This window comes from Hippoglossus hippoglossus, chromosome 15, assembly GCF_009819705.1.
Source record: "Hippoglossus hippoglossus isolate fHipHip1 chromosome 15, fHipHip1.pri, whole genome shotgun sequence".
Classification (NCBI taxonomy): Eukaryota; Metazoa; Chordata; class Actinopteri; order Pleuronectiformes; family Pleuronectidae; genus Hippoglossus; species Hippoglossus hippoglossus.
The window spans coordinates 9,844,843-9,871,101 of NC_047165.1; the positions used below are offsets into that span (position 1 = coordinate 9,844,843).

At 42.1% G+C, this 26,259-nt stretch overlaps 2 protein-coding genes and 1 long non-coding RNA gene across 3 annotated transcripts in view; 2 read left to right on the forward strand and 1 right to left on the reverse strand.

Moving 5' to 3' along the window:
• Nucleotides 1-9,941: 9,941 nt before the first annotated feature.
• On the reverse strand, nucleotides 9,942-12,987 carry znf503 (zinc finger protein 503). Its single transcript, XM_034609061.1, has 2 exons — nucleotides 12,235-12,987; nucleotides 9,942-11,889 (listed from the first exon to the last, which is right to left on the reverse strand). The coding sequence occupies exons 1-2, from the start codon at nucleotides 12,547-12,549 to the stop codon at nucleotides 10,468-10,470; spliced, it is 1,737 nt and encodes a 578-aa protein (XP_034464952.1). The 5' UTR covers nucleotides 12,550-12,987; the 3' UTR covers nucleotides 9,942-10,467.
• A 729-nt stretch (nucleotides 12,988-13,716) lies between these two features.
• On the forward strand, nucleotides 13,717-16,919 carry LOC117775366. The gene is made up of 3 exons (XR_004616255.1): nucleotides 13,717-13,910; nucleotides 14,640-14,838; nucleotides 14,942-16,919. It is a non-coding gene; the product is annotated as an uncharacterized LOC117775366 (long non-coding RNA).
• A 3,480-nt stretch (nucleotides 16,920-20,399) lies between these two features.
• lrmda (leucine rich melanocyte differentiation associated) overlaps nucleotides 20,400-26,259 on the forward strand; it is a 200,792-nt gene continuing 194,932 nt past the window's right edge. Inside the window, exons 1-2 of the mRNA XM_034608976.1 lie at nucleotides 20,400-20,799; nucleotides 21,840-21,940. Coding sequence (XP_034464867.1) covers nucleotides 20,758-20,799; nucleotides 21,840-21,940 — 143 coding nt within the window. The 5' untranslated portion in view covers nucleotides 20,400-20,757. The remainder of the gene's footprint in view (nucleotides 20,800-21,839; nucleotides 21,941-26,259) is intronic.

Below are 26,259 nucleotides of genomic sequence, written 5' to 3' on the forward strand. Positions count from 1 at the left end.
GAATTTTTCTTTCCCCTGACAACCGTATGGTAAAGTCTTTGCCACCGATTTGCCACAGGATTACATAACTGTCTGCAGCCTGCTTGGATCGCCCTCTACACGAGATCATTTCGAATTATTTCCCATGTAGCCAATTTAAAATTCACCAGATCCCTCCTTTAAAGCAGGCCAAGGGTCTAAAGGTGAATTCAGGTTGATGCTATTGGCAGTTGTCAGTGTACATTCCTCAAAAGAAAAGGGCGGCTCAATTCTTATCACATCACATAATCAACAGGTGCTGTACAGTAAACACTCAGGAATGATTCATAGTTTCACTGCAAGAATATGCTGATAATCCTCTCAACTGCCAGACACATTAAACATTAACAGGAAATAATATAAAAAAATTCATCCACCTATTGCAGTTTAAATGACATTGCAATGAATAATACTCTTTGGCTTTGTTTGCAAGTGGAGATTAGTCACTGACGGTGTTTCTTTGAACGTTTAGACCAACAAACACACACATTTGCCAAAAAACATACAAAACAGACATGATTTTGATTACATTCATATTTCATAACAGGGCTCCCATGTAAACCCTGGGGGTGAATCACATCACCCGCCAAAAAAGTTCAAATGGATCTATTTTTTCAACACGCCCTACATCCACATCTCCTGTATTACCTGCAGAGTCCTGGACTGAGGCCTATTCACAACACACCCACAGCTGCACCTCGGCTGCTCCTGGTTATGCAGTGTTTCATGGCGCCGTGTTTGCCGTCAAGTGCGGCGCTGCTTATTAATCAGCGCTGAGAGGCCGCCCATCCATCCAGGCATATGGCTGCTTGCCTGTGGAACATTTTAAAGGCGAGCGGGTCTATACAACAACCATTAAAAGCACAGAGAGACGTATCCTGTAAATTATTTAGCCGGGAGAGGGTGGTAAATCAGCGTGAGTGTCATATACCGAACATGCCACATGCTGGAGTGAAATAAAAATGCATACAGAGCGACTATTCACACGTGGCGCTGAGCATGGCATTTAAAACCCTGTGTTGTCCGCCATCCCTCCAGTGCCCTGTCAACCTCAGTCACAACTAATTCATTGAAGTTGATTATGAATGAACCTTTGGGGGGAATTTTCACAATTGCACTCTGCTGACTATTAGGCTTATGCGTAGCGGTGGATTACGCCGTATTTCGATTCTACGTTAGTACTTCGAAGGACTAGGCGAGCAGAAAAACTCTCCTATGCGTTGTTAATGGAAAACTGTGTTCGGCCTGAAACCTGTGATGAACAGAACGCAGGCTTAAAGCATTTTTTTGTTTGTGGCATTAATGGGTTTGTGTGGAAAGCCTCGCTGAAATTTGTGTTTTCAGAACCGCTAAAGCCTCAACAACCCAAAACTAAACATTTTTGTACTTTCGCCACAATCAGTCTTCACACAGCTATTCAAATATTCCATCTGTAATTTTTGAGGCAAGAGTTATTCCTGAACATCAGTGCTTGAGATCTGGCTTGTCGACAGGCTTCACTGTGACTGACACACTCATCAAAATGAGAATCCTTCTAGCCTGGGGGAACTGTGATACCTGTCAAATGGTGGATATCTTTTAATGTTCCTGTCTCAAATGCATGTCAGAGCAAATGCCAAGTCATAACATCAGTTATTACCTGGATGTTCAACGCCTGATTCCGCTTATTTACCTAAGGTTTCAAAGGATCCCTTCACTTGTCTTTCCCGCTTTCTTTGGGGTGAGAATCCTCCTCGTGACAGTTTTTCTATCTTCACATTTTCAGTAGATTTCATCTGTTTATTTTTTGATTGACTCCTTGGGTGTGCGCCTGTGTGTGTGTGTGTGTGTGTGTGTGTACATAATGTGTGCTTCATCCTCTCATAATAGTTAAAGCCCTAAAGGTTGATAGCTTGCGTTTGCCTGCTTTCATCTCAAAGAAAATTAACCATTGCAGACTTTCACATCAGAGACACTGTGAAGCCTCCTGCGTGACTTCCAGCTCGCTCGTACACTGTCTGACTGTAGGGGGGGCAGTTCAGCATTTGACTGTCACAACACTTTGGCTTTCAAAAAGCTCTGTAACCTCAAGTCTCACAGTCAGGAGACTCTCTTGTCACATGAAACAGTCGCACTTAATTCAAACTCTGGGGGATGTCGTGCACCACCGAAATCTGTTATTTGAATACCGCACATTTTACAGTACAGTACGTGTGCATTGTTATATTTGAGAGCCTTTCTGCATTAAAAATAATGAAGAGGAGTCATCTTGGCACGACACAAAGTGTAGCTGTGCGTCACACAACACAGACAACATATTATAGACAGACTCTGCACCATGTGGTCTGCAGCTGTCTATCTTGCTCTTTCAATATCTCTTTGACAGGAAATGAAGACAGGCAGCACAGGTCTTCTTTATCTTTCACAGGACGTGCCATAGTTGGACAGATGTGAGGGTGTGAGATATTTTCCCCAAACAGTCTTGTGACCGACATGAGGACCCCCAACACGGGGGCGTGTGCCCACAGCTGCGCGACATGTACAGTGCAACGCTCTAAAAGTCTGTAAAGGTTGTTGGAGGACCACATTCAGCCACTAGGGGTCTCTCGATCAAAACATTAGCAAAATATACCTAGTTTGATGATGTCGTGAAGCAGTGTGGGATCTTGGGAGTTGTTTCTTTCGCTTTGTTCCCCGGTGAGGACAGAACACAGAGCAAACGTCAATGAATAATCGTGATTCGCTGTTTTTTTACTAATACAAACAGTGCAAGGAAAAAACTGCCAACTGGCTAATTGTGTGTTTTTCCTTCTTCATACTTTGTTTGCCCCGGAAGTTATAGCAGAGACAGACAAAGCCCCGTGTAAAGCTTATATGATGCAATTAAAAGTCCAAGGAAATGTCCTGTTACCTCAAATAAAAGTGTGGATTTCTCTGGGTTTGAACCTTATTGGAAACATTTTGGATCATGTAAGTAAACAAGTCAACAAAATATAAAACAAAGGTCTGTACGTTGTTGCATGTCACACCATAATAACATCAGGTAGCTCAAAATACATGAGATCACTCACTAGAACTCAATCGGACACCAAAGGGTGATTAATGTTTTCTTATTTAGTTTATTGAAAATTAAATTACCCCCAAAAATAAGTAATATTCATTAATCTGCTAAATTAAATTTCCTGTGCTGTGGCATAATGCCCCAATAATCATAATATAAAAGAGCTTTCCTTGAGTTTCCTAAACTTTACTTTTTACACAACAATATCTCTTAATATTTGAAATAATATATAATTATAAATATATATTTTAAAAGGAACTGAGAGAAACTTTCTTGTTCAGCATAGGGCCACTATACCTTCTACGGGGCGGAGGACAACAAGAGAGGGAAAAAACAAATGGATTGTGGGTAATTTGAGGTTCAATTTCACAGTTAACACTAAAATGTATTAAAGCAATAAAAGTGATGTGAGCCACCATATTTCCTGGGGCTGTGTTGCTGTATGTCTGGCCCAATTTGTCTCCCAGTCAGGCCCATTAGTCTACTCCACTCCCTTCTTAATACGCTCGGCTCCCCCAAATGCCTCAGATCAATGTGTGATACATCGCAGCATCATCACTTACTGCATGTGGATGAGCTGAGAAATGTCCCCCTCTCCCATTATTTCCTTGGAGAAGTCTCTATTGAAAGTCATATGGCCAGAGGGAGGGAGAAGTAGTTTGGTTTGGGGTTGCCGGTGCAGAGGGGAGGGAATTGTTTGGTCCGCTGACGTAAATGAATTGCCGGAGTAATGTGGAGGCTGGTAATAGTTGAATAGTTTATATCAATGTGATAAATATAGCTCTCATAAATCACATAAGTGTTATATATTACTGTTTTTCACACTTGGCTCCAGCCAGGAAACTCTGGAGAATATCACAGTGGAGTGTGTGCTTCCTTTTTTTTTTTTTCCTGTATAGAAACTTCTGGATCTTCAGCAGTTCCTTAAATTAGATAATAGTCCTATGGAGTGCCACCATTACACAGAGAACTTTTAATGCATCCATACGGTGCGTTACAGATTTGCAACTGATTCTTGACTGTGAAATTCTGCTCAGTGGTGCAATGGAAGCAAAATATATTTGTTTAGGCTACATATCAGTTGGCTTTAATCCCCGTCCACTAACATGCCTGAAAACACGCGACCACTCACGTACACTGGGCTTGCGTGTGCCAGAGTACACAGGAGGCATTTTGTAGTTAGCTGCAGAATTGTCATAGATTGCTAAAACAACAGCTAATCTCCTGTGCGTGTATTGTATGCATTGTTTGTATTGTTCCACCCCTTACCTGAATGTTCTGGATGCTTTTCCTGTCGTCGTGAGGGCGTCTGACCCAGACAATCTACTGCTGCGTTCTTTGCAAGTGAGGGGAAAACTTGTTCATGTCTGAAAACAGCTTGAGATAGGATTGCTTGCAAGCTAGCATATTTGCTAAATTTAGCAGAATTTAGCCCTAAAAGGCCAAGCTATAAATAAAAGATTGTATCAGAAAGCAGAAGTTTTTGATTTGCAGTTCAATGAGGGAAATCAGAAGGAGTTAGCCACTCAACTGATCCCCCTCATCCACCAAACACTGCTATGGGCACCACTGCCAGAAATGTGATGAAGTTTTGTCGTGTAACGTTTGGTTGAATCCACTTTCCTTCAACTTGACTCCATCTTCCCGCCCACTTCCGTTTGTGATTTTCTTTGAAAACCCCTCTGAGAATGTGCCTGATCTCTCTGCATCCAGCCATTAGTTTGACACGTAGGTGGATCAAGCAACGACAGCACGAGCAGGATTTCCCACTGAAGACGGGGTCAAAAAGCCAAATAGTCACACGACTCCTCGGATCCAGCACATGCTGCGGCCTCACGGACCTGATACTCAAACAGTATCGATGTATTTCTCACAGAAAAGAAATCCATGAAAGTTTCGATTTTTCCTTTAAAAGTCATGTAATCGCATATAAACTGTTAGCTGCTGTCTAATGTGTTCACAATATTCCTCAGTGTGATGTCTTTTAGTGTTTGTGGAGGTATTATAATGTTCAAAGTACTGAGTGATACACAACAACATGTACAAATCTTCATTTTATTACAATGAAAACTCTGCAGGGTAACTTTGATCTGCTTTCATGTGGAGCTCAGTCGCTAAGTTGTTTGTTTTGTCCTCAAGCTAACTACAGCAGTGTGCAACTTGGATTTCAAGATTTTAGGAAAACTGCCGTAGGTATTTTTCATGTCTTTATGCCATATAAAACATTCCCCTGAACAAATCTTGTTCCGCATCTTACTTTTAACCATCTCCGTGTTTGTTCATGTATTTATTACAAATGATTTAGAGTTAAATAATTGTCCCATACAGTAACTGGGACTGACTTTTATTTTCCAGTCCACTGTGTGGTCATGTTTATTTATTTCAAAACCAGCTGTATTCAGCTCTGTGCATAATGTTATTTATTCATTTATTACTACATGACCTTAATACAGCATATCATACAGTCAGATCGGAAACAGAGTGTTACATCTTGTGTGTTGACGGTCAATGAAAAATAAAGACAATAAAATAAAGTGTGAAAAGATGTTGTTCATTTGGAGCATTTGGTTTCGATTCGAGCAAATCGCTTTGTTAGAAATCTACACTTTTAAGCAGAAGAGAGAAGTTGCCTAAGGATGGAACCATCATTCCATCACAATATCTGGTAATTACTGACCAACACATTACATCAACAACACTTTACTTTAGTTGTACATGAAGTATTAATTTACGTTGTTTTTTTCCCAGGAGTGTAAGTTGTGGACATTCCCTGGAAGAAACATCAAACACAAGAGTGTTGACTAATTATTATATCTGCATCGAGACCTGGGTTCGTAAACATGTGAGTCATTCTAATTGGTGGCCCACACCCATGGAAATGACATCATGTGCTCACACTGTCATGTAGGGCCCGCGACACGCTATCGGGATTTACTCATAAAAGCGAGCAAACAGCAGAAGACAGCAATTATGTGGCAGAGTAAAACCTCGACCTGTCAAAAAAAAAAAAAAAAATCGCCTTTATCTCAAATTAAGTTGGATGACTCCGTGTTTGATAGACCAGTGTGGCCTCACATAAAAGACACACGCTGCGTCTCGTATACTGTATTCACACAGCTCCAAACAATTAGAGTAGCCTTGTGATTGTGTGGTGTCCTGAAGACACAGTGCTCAGGCATCGTCGATTTTGAACCGAGGCGAGGAGCCCTTTGGAGCTGCGCCCATTCCTGACATTTCCTCTGCTTTTTTACATTTATCAGTGACAGACAACAACCTCATCAGCTCGCGCACTACTCCAACACACTCCATTAAGGTGCCCGGAATAAGGGTGCATTTCCATAAAATATTCTTTGTCGGGATGAGAAAATGGGCAAATTATCTGAACACTAAAACACCCCAGCGCACTGTAGATCCCAAAGCAGACAGAAATGACCTCAATTAGGCTGTCTAAGCACAAGAAAGTGCCTCGCTGGTTAGAGATGTGAGTGGCACAGAAAGATCAACACTGCCACTTCTCTCACATCACCTGGACGAGCACTTTACATTTGTAAATCAATGAGGAGGGTAACCACATGTAGAGGAGCTGGGAGGGATTCCTCTCGGCCTTGGCACCGATTTTCGAGAACCAAATTACCTTCAATGCGGCTCTCAGTCGAGGGATTGTAGGATCAGTTTGTCGGGAGAGGGTTGATGGATGTGACACGTGAACAATGACAATGTTGATTTTTTTCTTTCCTTCTCTCTTTAATCTCCCGGATAATATGCAGATCCAGTGCAGATTTGCCTGAAGCAGAGGGTCTGTTTACGACCACTGACTTCCCCGGCTTTGTTTCATTTCTTCTCGCTTTATGGCTTCATTACGACAATCGCAAATCTGTGGGCACCTCAACAGCCTGTGTCGCCATAAATCACACGCTGAGATAATGACAGGCGGCCGTTGCAGTGAAGCTGACACCTTTTACTGCAACTGGAGTGCGGAGGCCCGTTTGAGATATAGGTGTGTGTCGTGTATACAGTCGCCAATACACACGAAGGCTGAGACGGTCACACACAGAGGTCATTCCCATGTGGTATCTGAGAAGTAATCAAAATGTATCCGAAAAGCAGCAATCTATACATATAAAACACAATTACCAGTGAGAAATATCAAGTGCCCGTAAAGTACAACAAAGCCCTTTTTGATGGGCATCTTTTTCCCATCACGGAGAGCTTTTATTTCGTAATCGCAGCCTGACGAAGCAGCCACACATACATAAAAGATAATAATCACTCTTTTACTTATGTCTGACATGGCGCTGAACATTATAGAAACTTCCCCCTTATTGACACAGCTGTTACCGAAACTATAGACTTGCCACTGCAGACGGCGACGCGTCTTTATATTGTGCCACACACCCACTAATGATGGCTTTAGTGCTGGTAATTCAGTCGGGTTGAATATGGGGTTAGGTGTGTGAGTCACGTCCCGCCCCCCCCCCCCCCCCCATTTGCCAGATGTCCTGCCAGGTTCTCTGTAGTGTCTCTCTCTCCCTCTCTGGTGCAAGTATGTCCCAACAACCTGAAACGTCTTGACCGGAAATCGGAAGAAGTACAGTGGACTTTTAAGGAAATGTGTTTATAAAATACTTTTTACATTTTTCCAAATACTTTTGTGTTTTGTGTTGTTTGAATGTTGATTAGCTGGTTTACACATTTTTGTGACCACAAATATGCGGCAAAACTGTGAGGCAGAGTGAAAAGTTAATATTTATAATCTTATTTATGTAACGTAATGTCTTGTTGAGTAAGACCGCACCACTTCATTGTCTCAAAGTTACGCAGTAAAGTTTTGGCTCCACTGTGCAATGTTCACAATTTCAAATTCACATAGTGTTAATGAGGAAAGGCTCAGAAAACCATGTGAAAGTCCAGGAGCTATAACACTGTTTATATTTACTTTGCCAGACTAGCTCCACCTCACTCTAACTTCAGCTCCCTGGCCTGTAAGCCCCCTTCAGACCTTCACCAGACTCTTACTTATATGCTTAAGAAGATCAAGATATAAAATCAAATCAAGTAAAGCCAACTTAATCCCACTGTTTTTTGTTTTTTTTATAATATCTGCATTATTAAATCGCTAAATCCAGCATTATGGTTTTATGTGCACCTCGGAGCTCCAGCACTATAAAGCCTTGATGGACAAAGTGAATACACACTTTACTACTTCTGCATACTCTAATCCCCCATGTTCCTTCTCCTCTGTGTCAAGTCTCCTCGGTGAGAGGGAGGGCTGGGGTGGGTGGGAGGCTCAGTAATTCATGCACACATGTGCCTGCCTGTTCCTGCAGTGACAGGGCCAGGGGGAGGGGCACATGATAAATTGCCTTCCACCGGGGACCTCCGAGCACAGCCACCATGATGTGGGTAAAAATGGAAATTGCTCCCTTTCACCATCATTACATCAGTTTAGGGCGCGTGTGGGCCTTATACACACTTTGAGAGGAGTTTGTTTCGTCTGACAAACCGCTGCGCCATAGACAAGAGCCAGCACCGCCGAGGAGGTATATCTAAATAAATAATAACAGCTGGGTCAACCGTTTGCCCCAAAAGAACTAAAAAACACTGTTAAAGCTGTTAAGAGTCGAGAGATGGATGCAGAAGTTATTTTAATTGTTATGTTGACTCACATTGTGGATGAATAACTGTGGCTGTGCGTAAATGCGCATGCACCGATGCTGGTGTGCGAAGTTTTCCAAATGTTGAACTATGAAACTAAATCAGCTGTAGCAAAAATGTCCCGTTATCAGGGCAAAAGGGAAAAAAAGCTTTAAAAAAACATTCATAATATATTAATGTATATTATTCATATGATTTGTCATTTTAAATATATCTGTAGAATATCAATACGCGCCTGATCTTTGCAAATTCAAACCACGAGTTGTGAGTTTTTATAAAAATTAAACCTCCGATGTTTTTATAATCAGTGTTCTGTACATTAGATTTACAGGCGTGAGGAGATTATGCAAGAATGCAAGAATTAAATACTGACATCCAGGTGACGATGATCCAAATCCTAAAAGTATTTATGTATTCTAATATTATTTAAACCACAAACCAAGTTGGCCTCCATGTCGAAATTTCACCCTGGTGGAGCATCAGTCTTTGTCATGAATAAAAAAACGCAAGCGAAAAATAAATTGTGGAGCGTTTATACTTGAAATTCATCAAATTATCCAGGTCAACGTCCGCTTTTGTCTAAAGGCTTTAGAATAGATTTGTCTTCCTCTATCTATTTTTATTTTGAATAATTTATTTCATCTGTTAAATATAAAATTCATAGGTTCACTGTGCCCAAAAACGAAGAGAGAAAAGAAACAGCTGTGCTTGTCGAACATTATTTTTCAGACATATTTCACGGATGTACTTTTTACGCACAAGTTACTTTACAACGCCTGTCAGAAACTGATCCATCCCAAAACAACCTGGTGACAAAATTCACCCACCAGCAAAGTCAATTCTCTCACACACACTTTATAAACTCTGTGCACACACACACTAACACACACACACACACACTCACTCCCTCCCACACAGTCACCTCCCTTATTAAGCTGCGTTTTAAACTTTATAGTTTGCTCTGATTAAAGTCAACTTTTAAAGCTTCTCGATCATTTGGCACAATAAGGTTATAATATCAAGAATTATAGAGGCAATACACAATGTGGATAAATAGTCATAATTTGCCTGTAAATAAAAGTGTGACAGTTTAGAAAATATCTAGGCCTGTTTCGTAAAAATTTTCAAGAGATTTTCCTAACCCCATTAATTTAACAGACCGATTTCTTGTTAAATACCAGTGGGAAGTAATTGATTTCAAGACGTGAGAAAAGGAGGCACACAGATATATATTGAACAGAATTGTTTCTTATTTTTTTTCCAGAATACATACAAAAAAATACCAATTCTCTTTCCAAGGTGTACACCTGAAAAATAACGGCAATTTAAAATGTGGACAACTTCTTTTTTTCTTCAAATTTAAGAAACAAACATGCATGTAAATTATTTTTCTTCTCATTGAGACATTAAATAAGAACAAATACAATCATAGCAATTTCAAATTAACATCGAAATGAAGACCCCTACTTTTAATTAGTACTCTAACATGTGTGTGTGTGTGTGTGTGTTTGTATGCGTGTGTGTGTGTTTCACTTTACCTATAGAGTTCAGTTTCAACATAATGCACTTTTTGAGTTGCTCAAATAATTTTTTTTTTTCTCATTTGCAGCTATTATAGCCCGCTCTTAAGCCGACATATAAATAAATACAGTTGAAGTCCACGGATCCCGCCCATAACGTTTTTAGCGCAGTTAATATAAAAGTCTTTATATTTGCATTCTTAGTACTATAAACTTTTCAGTCTCTTGTTTTCCTCACTGGTATCCAAGCGCTGATGCTGTGGTGAGTCTCTGGCCGTACAGTGCGTAAGGGGAGTAGTAAGGGCCGGTGGCTGCGGGGACGGGGACAGGGCCACCGGGGGCTGGCAGGGGGCTTTTGGAGTATGGATGGTAGCGGCTACTGAGTCCTAACGCGTGGTGCGGGCTCCTGAGAGCCAAAGTCCCGGGACTCCCTGGAGGTCCTGACTGTGGCATGTGCATATGGCAGGCCATGGCCGCTGCAGCGGCGCTGGCCAGTGACGAAGACCCGGGATAACCAGATATCAACTTCTCCGCCCCGGTAAAAGCAGTGTGTGTCCTCAGGTGATTCAGGAGCTCCTCCGACGAGGAGAAGCGCTTGTCGCACGGTCCATTTGCCGACACCCAATTACAAATGTGTGGGAGAGGGTCGTTAGGGAGCATGAAACCATATGGGTACAAGGGGTGTCCGCCAAATGACGGGTGCGCCGAGGGGTGGACGCCGTGCATGGGGTGTGTCGGGTACATTATTGGGTAGCTGGACTTGAGGGCGTTAGCGGCCGCTGCAGCTGCAGCTTCGTGCGAACAGGACGCGCTGGCTGCGCCCGCTAAGTGACTGGCACAATGGTAACTGAGGCAGTAAGGGTCTCTGCACAGGCTGGCTGACATGATGGAGGGTGGAGAAGCCCCAGCCAGGGGACTGGATCCAGCCTTACTGCAGCCCAGGGAACTAGCCAGCTGTGCGTTTACCAAGCTCCCTCCGTGGGGCAGGAAGTGTTGAGGGTACCCAGCATAGGCCCCTAAGCTACCTGGGTAGGTCATACCAGCAGGAGGCAAAGGGAAAACTGTCTGCCCCGGTTTGTAAGGAGAAACCGGCGCCACAAGTCCTGACCCGAGAACGGATGCGGAGGATACAGAAGTTACAGATGGAGACTCCGAGGAGGAGGTTTTAGTGCCAGGCGTCGTCTCCTGGTGTTGGTTCACCTCCACGTTAATTCCACCACAACTCACGCTTATCCTGCTGTGGCTTGTGGTGCCAGATCCGTCCATACTGCCATTTTTATTACAATCAGACTCTTTCTTGTCATCCCTGTCCCCACATTTGCCCTCCGATGGCATAGGAGAGGCTGAAGTGCTGGAGTTGGGGCTGCCTGTCCGCGGCGTAAACGGCTGACAGGTGGCGCTCGGCACTCGGAAACCAGTCTTCTCTCCGCCTGAGCCGCCTGAAGACGAGTCCTTCTTATCTGAAGGTTTAGAATAAGGTTTGAAGCTAGATTTGTCATCCACACCGATGTCACTCAGTTTCAAAGGGCCGGATTTAGATTCCTTTTCACTAGATCCATTGGATGAGGATAATTTGGAGGAGGGTGGTGGGTCCGGTTTGCCGATTTGCGAGCAGGTCTGCGCCAGAAGAGCCAGCGGACTTTTCTTGGCATCTAGCTGCAAAAAAAAAGATTAAACAAATGTATGTTATTAACACGCACAATAAACGCTTCCTGTTATGATAATGAAATAAACAGCCCGAAAGAAAGCAGCTGGCTGTTTGCTGACATTTCCAAGCGGAAATATATGAAGCGTAATTACGCACGGCTCCTCAGCGAAGACAACTACAGTGACTGTGATAATAACAACAAACTGCGGGGCGTCATGCTACACATCACTGTTTTAAACACTGGAATCACAGCTGGAGAGTTACGGGGAAACAACATTGGCTCGCCAATCACCTATAAAGAAAATACGCACCATTCTGCGCTGACTTTAAGTATTGAAAATGTTTTCCCTTACCTCAATGGGACTGATCGGGGTAGAAGGCAAAGGCTGCAGATACTCCGGGTGCAAAATGTGTCCTGACCGTGCAGTAAGCATTTTCAAAACCTTGATGGGAAGTCGCTTTGCTTGCCGTAGTGGGTCGCACGGAGGTGCGGAGTGGAGAAACGGCTTGTTGATGCTCGCTGAGCTGCTATTCCGAGAACTGCTGCTGCTGCTGCTGAGGCTGCTGCTGTGGCTGCTGCTGTGGCTGCTGAGGCTGCTGCTGCTGCTTTCCCAGGCTACACGAATATCACTATTTTTCAGGGCAGACACCGAGGGCGACGTGATCATGTCCCAAGTGTCAGGAAATGAAACGGCGATGCTTTGGTCAGATTCATTAAGAAAATCAGAAAAGCACCGAGCCCCTCTCTCTCTCTCTCTCTCTCTCTCTCTTTCGCTCTCTCTGCTCTCTCTCTCTCTCTCTTTCGGGGTGGGAGCAACAAAAGGGGGGAAAAGATCGTAAAATGGTTCAATAATCGGTAATAATCCTGGAGGTGAGGGCGCGAGGCGCGGCGGCGGCGGCTGGAAGGGAGACCGTGCGAGGTGATCGCAGATCCGTGGCTGCGTCTGGCACCATGGGCGCTGCTCCTTGCGTCTGTGTGCAGCTCCTCGCTCTGTACTCCCGAAGTACGAACTGCTCGAGAATCTCACTTCAAAAGCAGCTGAATTAGTCCGAGATTAAAGCCTTTGCCGCCTTCCAATCAAATGGGACCCTGAGGTGATTGGAGGGTCAAGGGGATGTGACGTTCTCCTCTTTGTAAGCGCCTCTATTTTGACAGCTCGGGGGAGGAGACAGGCTTTAACACTTTGGTTGCCGTGAACGCTTACGCTCTTTTTTTTTTTAAAGATGTGGGGCTACGGGTTCGGATAAATAATGAATATAACAATAATTGAATATTAATAATGCGATATAATAGGTGAATTATATCCTCTTTAATCTTTAAATTACGCACTGTAATACTTTGATTTGATCTAATATGAGCGATGTAATTTAGTTGTGTGTAGGATACAAAGTATAATGAGACTTAGTTTATTATCAGTGTAGAGTTAGAACATGTTTTAAAATCTATAACCCATTCATTTTCATTTTAGTCTGGTATTAAATTCGCTTATGTGATTTATAAAGGCACAGTCCCTACAGTCATTAACCAACCTTTTCATTACTTCTTTATTTACACATTTATGTCTAAACTATTGAGTGAGAACATGTTAGAACTCTTGTCTTTATTTTAAAAGATGTTTTGGTTGTTTTTCATCCAACAGCGTGGAGCACGAGGTGTGCGTAAATTACGCACGTCGACCACGGGGACTTTTCTTCCTTCCCCTTTCCACCGGCAACCATAAAACCAACCACTTCAGCTTGAATTCCCTTAACAGACAAGCGTTGACAGGAATAGACCAATGTAGTGATGGAGGGATGTGAATGTCACATGTTTTCAGTATAATATACACCGCCCTTCTATTTCTATCTCCACCCCTCCGTCAAGTGTCAATTCTGCTCCACCGCAATCAATCAGTTATTTGTCAGTCGCTGTCAATCCGCCGCTTGATTTATGTCAGCTATTGTGGCTGATTACATGCCAGTGTGACTGCGGGGAGAGAACAAATGGGGGAGAGAGAGACATCCTGCGAGAGGGAGAGAGAGACAGTGAGTTTTCAGAGGAACTAAATCAGATTCACGAGTTGAGCTTTAATTACTAGATGCATCGACATTAGCCTCGACGTCCTCGGTCCAGACCGGGAGGAGGTGGGAGGAAGACGGCGGCGCGCACACCGGACACCCACTGTCCTGCTCCTCAAACCGAAGAGTGGAACTTTTGGGAGTTGCTCATCAAACCACCTCGGAGGTGGCACATGGGATGGGACCGTAATAAGTTGCGGAGAGTCCGGCTCCCATGTTCCACTCATAGTGGCTGTTATTGTGCGTCAAAGTGCAAAAGTTCTCTTTGCTGAAATCGGGCCGATTATGGTGCCAAGAGAATCAAATAAAATACGCACACACAAGTTGTTAAAAAAAGGAAAAATATAACATGATTTAAAAGGGAAAATTTAAAGTATCTATCTGTCATTATTAATATTAATATTTTTTTTATAGCATATTTGACAGGGGCTATAAAACGGGTAAGTTCGAACAATCTGCAAGCATTCATTCCAAAACATACATACAACAATCCAGGGTCTCTCCAAACACAGCCGTGTCCATTTCGGCTAAACGCGTCTGCTATTGTGCTGTTAAAACCTGTCATCCGCCTGGGGCACACTGTCATCTGCAACACGAATAACAAAGAGCGGCGGACAAAACAGAAATCCGGACATTTTTATATTGATGTCAGCTCGATTTTATTTACATACAATGGGAATGATTTATTTTCTTTGAGCAGGACAGGGAGAGAAAGGAAAAGAGGAATGGCGCTGTCAGGCCAAACCCCCGAGAAAAAGAAGTTGGAAAATGCCTTGAACTATTCACCGCTGAGATGGCTAATCAGTATTGAGGCTGCGGGGCAATCGGGCAGCTTTTCAATGCGGTTTCCCTTTCATCTCAATCGGGATGGAGGCGCTCAATTAAAAGCCTATCAGTTTGTAAGTAAATCAACGCCTATCAAAGTTGTCACATCAAACAAAACGATTATTATTGCAACCCGCCTCTGCCATTAATCTCCCTCTGTGGTAATCTGCTTGACAGGTCAACTTGGAGAGCAAGAAAACCTGGAGTGGACGGTCAAGGGGGCAGAAAATGTCCTTCCCTGGAAATAAAAAAATAAACAAATACAGGGGGGGAAAAAGTTTTCCTAGAATTTAAAAAATATAGACAGTATAACTAGAAACATGCAGTGTGTTGGAGTCCATAATCTGCCGCAAAATACAATTTGGGATGCAGGTTATGGTGAATAAAATAAAACCAAACAGACATTTTATCCACATGGGCAAAATAAGCAGAACGTAAGGAAACAATTTACAAATAAATCTAATAATGCACAAAGAGTAAAAACACACTTATCCCAACAAAGGGTATGAAAAAATAGATTGAGCTCATATATATAGGCCTGCGCTGGTAAACCGTGTATGAACAAATAAAAACAAGCTCCTCTTTCTTATGAAGACATAACTCATAATTCTGAGATAATTCAAATGAACAAAAATGCTCCAGTGGTTCTTTTCAATTTCACGTGAGAGTTAGAGATAAGGGAAGAAGAAGAAGAAGAAAAAAAACAGGACAAATGATTGGAGATTTAATTCCTCCAAATGTTTCCAGGGTTTTTTTTCCTGGCAGACACAAAAAATAAAGAAGGTGATGTGTGTGCGTGTGTGTCTGTGTGTGTGTAGAGAGAGGGGGGTGCGTTTCACAATATGCAAAGATGTGTGATTGATAACAGGCTTGCTGTTTTCTGCAAGGGCTGTCAGTCCGTGACACAATATGTGAGTTATTAGGGCAAAGAAGGGCGACCATAAATTTCCACTGTCAGGCGAAAACCCTCTTTATTGTCCCGCATGACGAATGGGCTCCTGCACCAGACACCAAAATACTTGGCGTTCCCCCTTAAACGGGAACACATTTTCTTGGCCATAATTCACGATATTTAAATAGAAAGTTTTTAATATCCCACCATATATTTCATAACGCTGACGTGTTTATGAATAAGTCCCCGCATGCAAATACAACTATTTACATCTCGTGAGGAAATATTGTGAAGGATTCACTTTGAGCTGCACGGGCCAACTGAGGAAGAGAAACACTCACAGTCTTACGAGCTAATTTTGATGAACATATAAATATAAGATACACAACTACTTTTTTTTAAATGGCAAACCTTCAATTTGTGTTTTTACATGTTTTCATAATTTAAATAAACTGCACATTTCTCACACGAGGTCTGTTTTGATGCTGTTAAAATTAAGTTATCTATTTTATTTTGTGTCTACCCCTGCTCTATTATTTACTTTGAGATAATAACCTGAAGCCAATGTGTTTTTTCTTTTCTTCTAATAATGGACGCATATTATTTCCCAACTCGCAGAAACAGATCAAATAAGATGCAGGTTGCACAGGAGACTATCTAAACCATACAAACGCATGCATGAAAAATATTCTTGCCCGCAAACTCCAAGGAGGAAGGACAGGTTTTACAGGAAAGTCGGTGACACGACATTACCTGGACGCACTAAGCTCCGGTGTAAAAAACCTCAGAGGGGGTAAAGGGAAAAAAAAGCGACTCAACAACGAGTCCCTCTGTGTGAAAGAAAACGCATTTCGCATGAGTCTAACACGAGCTCTCATTGCTTTCTGTCAGATGTGAAACACCGTGGAGGAGAAGCACGGTGGAGCAGAGACTGAAGCCATGCGCACACACACACTCTCTCTCTCTCTCTCTCTGTCCCCCTCTCTCTCCCTCCAGCAGGGGAGAGCGCGAGCTTTTCCGCGTGTGGGAGGTCCCACATGACGTCACAGCACGCGCATAGAGGCAGAGGAGCAGCGTGTTGCTCCCTAAACTTTCACGTCAGCTTCGAACTGTGAGGGATCGTCTCCTCACACCAGCAAAGTCACAAAACAGCTCTATTTCTACTCGTTAACACAGCAGCTTCTAATGCGGCACAGTCACATAGTGCACAATGATACAAACATGAATGAATGCAAGGTATTTTGTGAATTAATTGTCAATTTCTGTTTTTTCCCCCATTTATTAAATCATCACATCAAGGCTGTGATATGTTTTGTGTTTTCCCCAAGAATACACATTACTTCACATTACGTTAACTACAATGAGTGAACATCTCCAATAAGGCCCATCAGTCGCATTAAATTAAATCAAGCTGCACCACATTTCACACACTCAGTGCCCTTAATATACCAGATTGTATTCATCAAGATCTGCAGATTATTTAATGGGAAGTCAGTGAAAATGACAAAATACATTTTGTTCTTTCATGGTCCTTATACATTTTTATATAGTTTTGTGGAAATCAGTCTACTAGTTTTTGTGTGATCCTGCTAAAAAAACAACCAACCAACCAACTAAGTAAACCAGCAACCAACAGTTCATCCATCCATCCAACCTTCCAACCAACCAACACACCATCCATCCATGCATCCATCCAACCTTCCATCCAACAGGCCAACCCACAAACAAACCAACCAACCAACTAAGTAAACCAGCAACCAACAGACCGTCCATCCATCCATCCAGCCTTCCAACAAACCAACCAACCAACCAACCATCCATCCATCCATCCATCCATCCATCCATCCATCCATCCATCCATCCATCCAACCTTCCAACCAACCAACAAACCATCCATCCATCCATCCAACAGGCAAATCCACAAACAAACCAACCAACCCACTAACTAAACCAGCAACCAACAGTCCATCCATCCATCCATCCATCCATCCATCCATCCGGCAAACAAACCAAATCAACAAAGCCAAAAAACCAACAAAAAAACAAATGGACAGGGACAAAACATAAGCTCTTTGGCCGAAGTAAATATCTGTGACAGTTTCCATAATCCTGTATTGTCAGTAATCCCAAATGCATCATCTTCATAAAGTTAAAGCTAAAGTTGATATGCAGTGTTTAACAACTATCGAACATGACTGACAATCCAGCAGGCAAACTCATAAGAAACAGACATATCACAGTTTATGAAAACTATTGGCCCGCAGCACAAAGTGCTTTTAAATGACCAGCAAAGCTACACAAAGTCGTGACTAAGAGTAAAATAAACACAGGTCATATGGTTTATATGAAGCTGTGAAGGTTTGTTTACATTCATATTACAGTATTTTCTGAAAAAGTCACACCTCTGACTCTTACGGTATAAATGGAAAGTAGTGCAAATACTTTCATCTTTACTTACATTTTATTTAATTTCAGAAGTTTAGTAAAACAATATTGTCACCACCTCTGTGTGACAGACTTTTCACATTAAAAGCCTGCATTTGAATATTTATTTTTCCACCTTGGATCTTCTGTGGCAGCAAGTTAGAGTGAAATAGATGTAATAATTTTTCAATTACAATTATGCCATTGCCCTCAGGTCCATTTAAGTAATTTAATGGAGACCCAGTCCCATTATATCTTTATCCAGTTATCTCTAATAATCCATGTGAACTCGGGTCATTTGGATCTTTTTCATACAGACCGACAGACACATGGAGTTATTAGGAAAATTTACATTCAGAACAAGACTGCACAGAAAACCCCAGTTTATAGTTACAATTACTGTAATCTTATACGACCGAGACACACAGGTGGGAGCGAGGTTATAGACATAAGTGTAAACTGTCTCAGAAAATATGCTGGGATTTTTATACAAGCCTCTCCGCTTCAAGGTGTTTGAAGAGTCATCATTCTTTTCTTTGGGTGATACTGCTACACCTTTGTCCTGGTGTGTATATTACAAGCCAGAAATGCCACAAACAAGATGGGGCTGGGTTCAGGGTTGGTTCATTGTGGAAAATAATATCAAGCAGTCAGAACCAGTGTATACAAGGTTCACCCGCCGTAGAGTCAAGGATTGCATGTTGCCCAATATAGTGATATGAAACCATCATTATTGTGCCAAGTTCAGGGTATCAGAGGCAGTTTGTGTCCTTATCTGCGCTACATGATTGAAATGTATATCTTATTATCCCAAACTATAGACACATTGACAGGTCTCAGTCCAGAAACCGGGGTTTGAAGACAATGAGATTTGTATTCCTACTTCTTCAGCGAACTGCATTGCAGATGACTTGGCGTATTGTTTAGTCTCAGACACGTGTGTTTCAGTATCGAAACCAAAACTGTTACATTTATTGGTTTTGTGATGTGGTCTGGACCGAAACCAATCCCAAACAGAACGTTGCAAACCTTTGGTATCATGCTTGGTCTTTGAGGCAATAAGAAAGATACAGCAGCCAGGTCACACATAACTGTTGTCAAAACAGTTTTCATAGGGACTATTTATTTGGTAGAAATTAGTTCCAAGAGAGATTAGTTTCGCGAGTTTATCTCAGGTTAATCTCTAAAAAGATTCTGCATGAGAATATGTGCTACATGTGCTAATTCGTCGTCAGACAATAGCCGCTGGGCTCAGAGATCGATTCCAGGTAATCCCCCAGTAAAGAGCAACACTAACAAACTGGGCCAAAGGTACTGTAGCTATTTAAATGTTGGTAAACAGGGATCATTGAAATGAGCTTAATTGGCTGCAATTACAAGGACAACAATATCCAATATTAACCAGATTAAGATAGTAATCTGGATAAGACACTACCATGTAAACAGCATTTTCTGTTTGCCATAACCCGAATTAGGTCATACTCGTAATAGGCCATAATCGAATTCATACATGTGGAGTATTCTGACATGAGTGTCATTGTGTAAACATGTATAGGTCCTAATCACAGTATAACATCTTATTGGAGTTTTCACAGCATTTCGCAACACCAACATGCAGCAGCTGCCAACTGTTTGAGGCCCTGTGTGTAAACAAGATGGACAAATACAAATGAGTTGTAACTTTTCAAAATTAGAAAGAAAACACCCAACATGGTATACAGTGGCATCATACATTAAAGGGATAGTTCACCCAAAATGAAAATGTACTCATTATCTACGCACAACTATGCTGATGGAGGGGTGGGTGAAGTGTTTGAGTCCACAAAACCCTTTTGGAGTCTCAGGGGTAAATAGCGTTGCAGCCAAATCCAACACAATTGAAGTAACTGGGCGACTGCAAACATAAAAAAACAGAAAGAAAACAATACGTCTCCTGTGCTGTCATCCAAGTGTCCGCAGGCTCTGGACAGTGGCATCATACATGAAACTATTTCAGGTTGGGGCTTCAAAACAGGCAGAATAACGTTGGAGTTAGGGGTGTATTCAATGCAATGATGTGTATGGAACATTTAAACAGGAATATATCTATGTACAACAACAGAATTTTAATGTTTTTTTTCCACGTTATACAGTTGGAATATAATGTTTAATCCATGTAAGATTGAAATGTATTTTTTAAATCAGTTTTCTTGCCTCCCTGGTGTAAAAACAGGTGTCAACAGGTGCTGAATGTCTGATCTAACACATCATCTGGTTTGAAATGATAAATTCAGACTTTTTTATATAAAGTGAACGAGTTTACTTGGGAACAAACTAAATGCGAGATGCTAAACACAATGACTTCACTCACGGAGCGAAGGAGAAACCAGGCGGCTTCATGTGTAACGAACTCAGCGAGTAACCGCGTGCTTCCGCACCGCGGCGGGTCAGCTGATGGAGACGGCACGCGGAAACTGGAAAGCCAATTGGAGCAGAGCGGCGGTGGACGTGGAGAGTCACCGGAGCGTTTCTGCACGTTAACGTCACCGTTTCATGTCGACAAACCGCGGGGTTAACTCTTAACGTGAGCGCACGACTCTCACCTTCAGCTCAGGCAGCGTCTCTTAACGTGAGAAACAGAGAGAAACAGAGAGAAACAGAGAGAGAGAGAGGGGCTGGTGATCCTCAGCAGGAAGTTATGGCGCACAGCGAGTCGTTGGTGGCGTTGAATGGGACCCAGGTGAGTTGGTTGTGGGGGAACTCTCGCTGGGACTTGGGCTCCTCCGCGTATTTTCTCGCGGCTCCTTCGCGCTCCGTGTTTATCAAGTAAAGTTTATTTGTCACCGGGGTCATGTGACTCCGTTGCTATAACGACGCAGGCGGGACTCTCACTGTTACCTCATGCAGCTTTAGAGAATATGCAGTAACGTGAGTTTTGTGCACACACACTGTTTAAAGTATTACAGTGTGTGTACTGATGAATGGAAAACACACATCCAGTTACTATGCTCTTCTATTTTTAACATCATGGCTGTTCACAGCATCAATATCATTAGTATAGTAATCTTTTTAAAGATGGGGTATCCTGCATGCTGTGCTCATGTCAAGGACTGGCCAATAAAACAATATCAATACTCATTGTAATAAAAGTTTAATTAATAGAAGAAGAACATTAGTCCAAACTATATCAATATAATGATTGTGCATACTTCAAGCACAATAACACAATATTACAACCCACTGTGTATCTGCTATCCCTGCCCGTTTGCACTGTTTGTGTACTCAACAGCACAAAATGTGCAATAACTTACATATATGTGTACTTATATTGTATCCACTTGTCACTTTGTTTTTTACCTGCATCCTCTAATGTACACAGGAGGCTATTTCATTGATTTTTTAATATTGAGCTCTTTTACTTTATTTAATTTTACTGTACATTCTCTATGATATTACTCTCAGTGCATTGCTGATCCGCCCTGTTTGTCCAACACTTTTCATTTTACCGTTGACCCTGTGTTAACTTACATTCAAACAATAAACTTGGAACTGGATCTACCTCAGAAATGTTTCGCTCTTTGTCAACGGTTTGTCAAACTTCACTCAGGAGGAAATTATCTAAACCTACCAGAAACAATAATGTGACATTTATTGTCATAATTATCAATATCGACTAGAATACTATTATTTTATTTTTCTGTAATCTGTGACCCTATCGTTCATCCCTGCTATTGTATCACTGCTACTTATCTCACAATTATCTCTTTTATTATTTTTAAGATTTCCTTCATCGGACATGACTGTAAAGACATTCCAGACTTCCTTGGAGACAAGTACGGCCACTTTGCAAGACGGCTGGATCTCAGCTTCAATCTGCTCAGGTAGGTGTTGTATACAGCATGTAATCATCTGGATGCATAATGCTGTCCGTTTCTTATATAGCTGCTTTTACACATTTATGTTATATTCTTTTCCCGGGCATCAGCCCTTGCCCGGGTGTTCCAGACACGCTCCTGTTGTTGTGAACGTGACCGACCCGCACAGTCTCCTGCCTCATTCTTCAAGCATCACAGGCAAAGTACAGAAAACATCCGGACCTACTTTTCCACACATTGTCCATAGCTCATGTGTGAATACGGCTTCTGTCTCTCCATCCCCCTTCTATCCCTCTCAGTATGCTACTTTACATCAGGTGCAATTTAATTTGCGCCCTCAGTCTGGAGGTGGCCAGAGTGTCATCAGAGGCATCAAAGAGCTGAATGAGTGTTGGCGCTGGGCGGGTGTCACACTGCAGCGAGATAAAAGGCCTGATCGATGAATGTGACATGCTAATTCGGGGGGCAAACAGAAGACATGATTCCTCTGTCAGGACATGAAGGAACACCTCGTGGCAGCTGCTTCAGAGGGGGCTGCCATTTCAACAGCGGGGCGAGTGTAGTTGATCTGGCAAGCCAAAGGAGGGAGATGATGGTTATAAGGTGCTTTTGTCTCTGAACCCTTTTCATGACTGTCAGGCCACGAAGCCGAGGCAATTTTATTTGTTGCAAATTGTCGTCTTGCGATTCTTGCCTGTGCTGGAGATGTGGAGGCCACAATGAAACTGATTTCATTGTGTCGTTTTGCTAAATTCCTCATTAGCACAGTGCTCAGCAGCGGTTTACGGATTAATGAAAGAAGAAACTCACTGGTGAAGTGCCTGTGAGCAAGGCAATGTGAATATGACTATGTGTAACTGTGTTAGTGTGAAACAGATGCTGCTCTCAGGATGCCTATGACCTACTGACCTTTACTGTGTTCATGTGTGGACACAGTTTAGCTTAGTGAAGGGATCAGCTTTATGTAAGAGCTTGTGTGTTTGTAAATGTGCTACAGTGGTTGTTTATTTAGATTATTACGAGCACTGTTGAGTTTGTGGGCTGCTCTTGGCTATTAGAACCAAGTAAAATTACATTTTATATATATATATATATGAAACAAGTTGAACTAGTGAGAACACTTAAAAAAAAAAAAAAAAAGAAAATATATATATATATATATATATTCAGAGTAATAATTTTTGATGACGTTTTTTAGCTCATGCTGTCACGCTACCACATGCTACTGCGAGCTACCGCATGCTCTCGCTAGTGTCCATAACGTTTTTAGCATCCACGCAGACAATCAGAACTGAAGGTTTCAGCTGCAGATGTTGCATGCGATTTTTTTCACTCTTCACTCTTTACCTCTACTACTGAGATAGTGTGAGTTTTCAGTTTTATTGAAGTCATGCTGCCGTCTGAGGCACATTTTTTTCACATGCATGCAGCAGTTATGATCTCATAGCAATCATTTGCTAAAGCACTTGTTCAAATACAAAACCAGATTTTTAAAAAACAGATTTGGGGAGTAACTCAAAACGTTGAAGAAAGTAAACAATGACATGAACATCAGATTTGGACACTGACTCAAAAGGTTACTGTTAGCTGCATATTAGTGTTATCGTGCAGCTAACAGCAACCTTTTGAGTCAGTGTCCAAATCTGGGTTTCCATGAAGAGAAGTTTTGGATGTACGCCTGAGTAAATCTTTATTCTTTACACAAGATGATATCTACGAGATCATAACTGCAGTATGCATGCTACAATACCCTTGGACAGCCAAACAGTCAATGTCTTGGTGTTACCCCAGAGGAAGCCTTGTTTTGTCTGGCAAACAGCTTTATGGGAACTGACTGGAACAACCCTTATGTGTGTTGGTTTCGGGGAGATCAAGGCTAGCATTATGATCCTCGCCCTTGAACCTGTCACATTAAGGACTTGATGTTTAGAATCAAATATTTATGACCAAGATCGTACTAATTTATTATTAATTTTCACTTCGGCTAATCTCACATGTCAGATATCATTACTGAACTTCAAAGGGTGGCATGGGCAGGGAAGCGGTGCAGAAGTAATGAGGTGGTGCTCGAACCATTTGGGGCTCAAATCCGCGGACTATTGATTGATGGCTTGCTAGTGGGCCGAGTGATCTGTTACACAGCACTTCATCTTTTTCTCCTCTATAGACTGTGCGTTTAAATTTAAATGGTTCACATTGACATCCTGTATGCCAGGTTATTATCAGACATGTCTTGAGGTAGTTTTCCTTTATTGTAAATGTTTCATACATTCATCTCCTGCTGACTTTCAAACTTGCACATGTTCTATATCCGTAATAATATATTGAACCTGATTCCCAGGAGTGAGTTGTCTTGGCAACATTACCTCCCACTGTAAGTTGTCTTAGCTCTGTATCTTGACCTATAAAGTACACATCACTGACCTGCTGGTGTAGTTACGTAAGCCTTTTCCACCGTATACATACATGCACTCCATCCAGCATTCTCCCTCTCTGTTACCACTGGTTTCTGTGGGCGCTCACATGACAACACCAGAAGGTCATGGCTGGGTGAGTCTGTGAAACCCAATGAGCAGCTCAACATGTGATAATGCTACATGCTAACTAAGGCCTAGCAACCCCTCAGAGTAGTGTTGATCCCCGTAAGAATGCACCTGACAGACCGAGGCCCCCGACTCACAGCTGAGAGCTGAAAAACCTTTTCCTGTAAAGAGTTGTTTTCCTGCCAACTAACTCTAGTACTGATGTGTCTGTGTGTCCCTGCTTTAGTTGATATTGAGCGGACACAATCATTTTTTTGTAAAGTGCCCCTTGCGATCGATAACACCAGTGTCATGTCATCACTATTGTATATTTAATCAGCCACGGCTTATGATAGGTCAAATTCATGTTAAGTCACACTTTCAGCCCCGGAGTAAAGAAGTGAATCATTCGCAGATCAAATACTGTAAGTGTGATAATGTTGGTTTGTTGATACAGTAATTTACTGACAAAAATAGTTTATTAAAAGTAATATGAATACTATAAAAAAATACTTTAATTATTGCCCTTATTGAACTGTAATGCGGTTTAAGATCCCATCAGTCATCCAGAATTCTATCTGGTCCCATATCACCTCAATCCTTTCATGGATATTTCATCTTCAGCGTTTATATGTGTAGAGGTTTTGCTGCCCATCACTTGACATTACATGTCAGACATTGGAGACATGTATTGACACCATGACCCCGTTTCAGTGTCAGCTCAAGCGAACCAGTTGTAAACAGATGCACATGTTAGTGAATCTCGGTGGACTGCCTTCAGCATCGAGCACTCCTCTGTGCTGCTTGAGTCAAATCGAGTGGGAGACATTGCCGGAATTTGCTGTAGCTAATATGCTTATTTCTGTCAGCTCAATTGACAACACTCATCCAGCAACCTGACAATGAGTCACAATGAGAAGCAAGCTACTGGCATTACCTTTTAACTGAGTCCTGTGCGCTTTTTTTTTTTTTTTTCGTGTGTGTTGCACGTAGGTTTATGTTTGTGTGTATACTCGCGCGTGTTTGCTTGCATGCAGTGTTTGTGCATCTGTCTCTGTGAGCATAACTGTGAGTGGCTGGGCAGGTAATGGCAGGATGAAATAATGGTAGCGGGCTGTCACACCCACACCTCTCCCTCCGCGTGCTGCGGTGTCAGCCTGTCTCATCAATGTGTTGAGACGTGTGGCTCACAGCGAGACTTGTGTCTCAGGACGGGCTCGGGTGGCATTGTGTTGTCCACTTTGTTCCAGGTCAGGTGTGTACACAATGCGGCGAGTGGGCATGTGCTGTGTTGACATGGTTCTCCGCTGTGGCTGGGGTGCCTGCATCTGTTACATGCAGCACTATCACCTGTGGACACATGAGGTTTGAGGAGGACGCGTGTCACAGGAAGAGTCTCTTTCTTCTGACATCTTGAGAAAACAAATCACGTCTGTGCAATGCCAGCATTCGTGAAACCTCAGGCCAGAGCTGAAAGAGAAGCCTGCACTTTTTGCACAATGTTTTTTAACGTGTGAGTGTGTACTGCGCATGTGATATGAAAATACTTATTAAAACAACTGTGACATATTTTGTTGGTCATTCTAGTTGATAGTATTTTCTGTGTGTATGTGTTATTTTAAGCAGCTTTAAATTAACATCAAAATATAAACTATTATGATACAATTAGCACATCTCAACTCTATCATTTTAGTTTGTGTCAGTGCTGTAACATTGTGAGTATTTTTCCAATATTTGGTTCATGGCAAAATATTATAAATATGAAATGTCTTTTGGAGTTTAAACTGATCTTGTGCAAACTGA